This window comes from Pavona decussata, unplaced genomic scaffold, assembly GCF_977016875.1.
Source record: "Pavona decussata unplaced genomic scaffold, jaPavDecu1.1 SCAFFOLD_269, whole genome shotgun sequence".
Classification (NCBI taxonomy): Eukaryota; Metazoa; Cnidaria; class Anthozoa; order Scleractinia; family Agariciidae; genus Pavona; species Pavona decussata.
Window position 1 is genome coordinate 74076 of NW_028145671.1, and position 4763 is coordinate 78838.

Genomic DNA, 4763 nt, shown 5'->3' on the forward strand with positions numbered 1-4763 from the left:
GTCCTAGTATTCCGCTCATATCGTAATGAAGCGTATGAAGCTAACACTGATTACTTGCAACCTCTTCCCTTTGGATTTAGTTTCCACCATCTATGTAGGAGGTCGATATGACGTAAATATGTGGTGTGGTTTGAATGCCTATGTAACTGACTGACTGATTTTGGACGAGATGGAATCACCACTCTCCATTACAGAAAGAGGCTTGCACGTTCCCGACCATCATTACTCCTTTGTGATCATCTCGCATCGTTTCGGTTTCGGTTGTTGCTTTCAAAAATGCTAATAAACGCTAAATCCTCTGCTAATTTGGTAAGATATATACAAAGAACTGTAACTTCCTTTGCTCAGTAGACATTTTTCCCATTTGCCATGTGATGTTGGTTTCCAGTTTTATAGTTCTAAAAACTGAATTACAAAATTACAAGGAAGAGATACCGATATTAGTTCCTTCCGCTAAACCATCTGCCAATTTTGACAATTCATAAAATACGTCAATTAGTCATAGAACTTGTGATATTAGGACGTTTTCATGAAGTAGAAGATATTATAAATTCAGTGCGTATTGTGTTCGCATTGGAGGCATGGCGTCGACAAACTTTACCGAAGATGGAAAGCACAACGATCTGGCAAAACTGGTATGCTCAGCAGAATACACCAGAACAGTGCACAACCCGCTGATATTTTTGTCAGTACTAAACAGTTTTATGTCCGTTACTGCATTTCTGGGGAACACCTTGATTCTCGTTGCTCTTCAAAAGGAGTCTTCACTTCATGCGCCGTCCAAACTCTTGCTTCGTACCCTGGCGACAACTGATCTCTGTGTTGGTCTAATTGCAGAACCAATTACTGTCTCACTTTGGATGTCAATGGCGAAAGAACGATGGAATAGCTGTCATTATTTAAATGTTGCAAGCAGCATCACAGCATTTGTTTTGTGTACAGTGACTTTGTATATACTAACTGCAATAAGCGTGGACAGAGTTCTCGCCCTGATGTTAGGACTCAGATACAGACAGGTGGTAACCTTGAAGCGCACTTGTGTAACTGTAACTGGTTTTTGCGCTCTGGCTATTTTAGGTACAGCAACGCACTTTTGGAATGATCTTATAACCTTGCGGTACAGCTACGTAAACGTATTACTGTGTCTAGTAGTCTCAGTTTTCTCTTACGGAAAAATTCTCTTTGCTCTTCGTCATTATCAAATACAAACACAAAATCGTGTTCACCAAGAGCAACCGAGCCAAATAGCTCCTCTTAACATAGCGCGATACAGAAAGACAGTTTCCAGTGCACTGTGGGTGCAGTTGACTTTAGTTGTTTGTTATCTGCCTCATGGCGTAGTGCAGGCTTTGCTCACTCAAAGAGGTTTTTCAAACTCTGTCTTACTTGCTAGGGGCTTTACTGCGACTTTAGTTTTCTTAAATTCATCCTTGAACCCGATTCTTTACTGCTGGAAGATCAAAGAAGTAAGGCAAGCAGTGAAGGACACATTGAAACAACTGTGCAATTCATGCGGGTAAATTTGGACAGTTCGCCCCGTAACTGAAATTGTTACCTTAGCTTCATTCACAAGCTGTGTCATAAGTTTAGCACCTTCCCAGTTTAATGCACGTGTCGTTCTTTATTGTGTAAAGAATCAGAAATATTCTTAATGTAACACGCTACTTACACAAAAAGAAGATTTGTGATGTACGTCGTTTTGTCTACTCTTCAAGAATTCTTTACAGTAAAGGCAAAAAACAACCTGTCTATTAATCTGAAGTGTGCATGTCTAAATACACGAAGGGAAACTTTGTAGGCTCAACTGTAAACTGGAAGGTTTCTTGTAGTTACGAATCTTACTAACGTGGCTCAATAAATACGTTTATGAAAGTTCACATCAAGTGAAATTTTACCACATTTTCTTTTCTACAGATAGATCAGTTTTACTTCCCTTATTTGTTTTCATCATCTTTTCTGAATAGAGTTTTAGAGTAGATTTTTCAGTTTGAAAACTTGCCCCGGGGCGTGAAATTTGCGGCAGTTCGCGGCTACAACTAAAACGAAGTTTCCGGCTTCATCATATAAACTCCTTTTGTTAAACTGATTAAAAACTTAACTGATCATCTGGTCGGTATATGTGCCGGTGAGCGAACAATTAGGAACTCTTTCTCGCAGGGCAATCATCTGTTTTCTTGTGCTCTTCAATATTCATTGCGGAAGTGTTTTAATTCACAACGAAACGTCTCAAATAGTAATAATAGAGGCCGATTAAAGAAGACCGACGTGTAATTGCCACGAGTCATTTTCTAATTTTTCCGTATGTTTGCGAATTAAGCAAATTGTATTTTGCTATTCAAGGTTTCATATTCAGTCTCGCTTTTATAAATGAGAATAAGTTCTTCGTTCCCAATTACATAACAATACGTCGATATTGTTTTCTTCCCGACAGAATATTATGGTTTCGAGAAGTTTTCCCAGTGACTAAGGAAATCATTAGAAAAACGGGATGATTTTTAACTCCCGTATTATAATCTGGAAGTAACTAAACAATTTAATTTCAACTAATTCAGTCTGCAGTGATGTACCGAAACAAGCCAGAACAAGCGATTCATGTATTCATGTATATGTGCAGAAACTTAAAAGGAGCTCTGTCCATACGTAAAAAAGCGGAAACCATTGACCACTTAAGTTTCCGCGACCCACTACATAATATACCAGCCCACGAACCAAATTACTCGCGAAAGGGAAATAGGAATTGGAATATAAAGGTAAAAGTCTTTTTGTCTTGTTTCTGCAACATTTTATACTTTGCTAAAATTCGAATCCCGAAAAGAAGGAAAAACATATTTTCGAAAGGCCAAACCTTCAACCCCATAAATTGATGCAAATGCTTAATTCAAATCGTTTTCATCAGTTGTTTCTGCATGAATATTGCAAGAAATCAATTTGGACGAAAAGGTAATTGAAAATATGAATGAATACAAAAAGTGCGACCTTTTACTTAGTAACAATCCGTTATAAAGGGAAAGGAAGGTAGTTTTCTACTCATTCAACAAACAACAAGCAAGCCCTGACACGCACCAACGAAACTCAACACAAGCCAGAGCTATAAAACCTTCTTACGAGCATTTTTATCAATGTTTACTGCAAGGTGCAAGGATCTGCGTGTGTAAAGGTGTCATGTTATTGCCTGAAATGAAAAGATGGAACGTTTCTTGCAGTCCTAATTAGTTATAATAAGTATAAATAACCATTGCTCTTTTGTTATCACCCCTCTGACAGACAAAACGGTTTTAGATGCAAATAAACTGCAAGTCATCTTCTACTGTGTAAATAATAGTATGATCACTTACGTAACCTTTTTTCTGCTCATTTCAAGTGCACCTAACCCCCCAATTTGTTTTCGCTTAAATAAATCTTTGCACCTGTTTGGCGCCTTTTTTAAACAAATCGTGACCTTTTAAAGTCTCTAAAAATTACGAAATCTGGCCATCATCTGTCCCATGACCGAGCTGGTAAGGGGCATGGGTCTATTCCTTACATGACGTCACAAACTGCTTTGCACGCATTTTCACAGACTTAAGGCAATGCAAATCAGTTTGTGACGTCAAGTAAGGAATAGACCCATGCCCCTTACTAGCTCGGTCATGAGACAGACGATGGCTAGATTTCGTAACTTTTACAGCCTTAAAAAAGTCAAGATTTGGTTAAAAAAGGCGCCAAATAGCGCAATATGTTTCGAACAGGTGCAAAGATTTATTTAAGCGAAAAAAGTTGGGGTTAGGTACATTTAAATTCACTCATTTTCACAGTGTACGGTATTGTATTGTGTTTCTTGAAAAAGGAATTGAAAAAGAAAAAGGAAGAAAGCGTGGCACCACTTTAAATCTAAATGATTATGAATAATCAGAAGGTCAGGGCTTGCGCAGGGACGTCATGGCGCGGGGACGTGTCTCTTTGCCGTCTGCGTAGTTGAAGTATGGAAGCGACGCCCAATAACTCTCGGTAAATACAAATTAACATCTTAGTTAGAAATGTCCTTTAACTAAATGCGCGCTCAGAAAAACAAGCGTAGCGAGAGAGGTTTCATTGAAGAAGACACTTCAGTTCCCGGGCTTGGAAGAAACTAAACATGGCCTCTGAATCTGCTGAAAACCTCGAAGGAGACATAAACGTAGCCATTCAATCACCGGCCGACAGCGAAGAGAAGCCTGGTCTGGTAGAAATCAAAAGCTTACTACTAGCAATCAATCGGTCAATCAACTGCTCTGTTTCATCACTTCTGAGTGACAACAAAGCATTGAGGGGAACTGGAAGAATTAAAGGACTGTATAAATTTCAACAACCGCGAACTGAAAGAACTCAAGGAGTCGTTACAAAATACAAACAACGAAAACAAGGCGTTAAAAACATTACTGGATTCTACTAACGAACAGCTTAAAGCAACAAAAGAAAAGTTTCGTATTCAAACGGAAGATATTGTGCAACTATGGGATAACTTCGAACAATACACACGCAAAAACTCCATTAAATTACAAGGAATACGGAAGACGCCTATTCTAGCACAGAGAACGTTGTAATTAAAGTAGCTAAAGCTCTTAATATTACGGTCAAGCCGGAAGACATCGAGATTTGTTGCAAACTAAAACGAGGAAAAGGTATCATCGCGAAATTTGTTAGCCACAAAACGAAGTCTAGCCTTTATAAAAAACGTGCACAGTTAAAGAACGTTCAAATCAAAGATCTCTTCCCTGGATATCCAAGCACAACACAACGTGGCA

The 4763-nt window shown here is 38.7% G+C and overlaps 1 protein-coding gene across 1 annotated transcript; it reads left to right on the forward strand.

Annotated features, from left to right (window-relative positions):
* Nucleotides 1-526: 526 nt before the first annotated feature.
* LOC146455793 (putative G-protein coupled receptor 45) lies at nt 527-2021 on the forward strand. The gene has a single exon (XM_085093829.1). The coding sequence runs from the start codon at nt 582-584 to the stop codon at nt 1518-1520; it is 939 nt and encodes a 312-aa protein (XP_084949955.1). The 5' UTR covers nt 527-581; the 3' UTR covers nt 1521-2021.
* Nucleotides 2022-4763: the final 2742 nt, after the last annotated feature.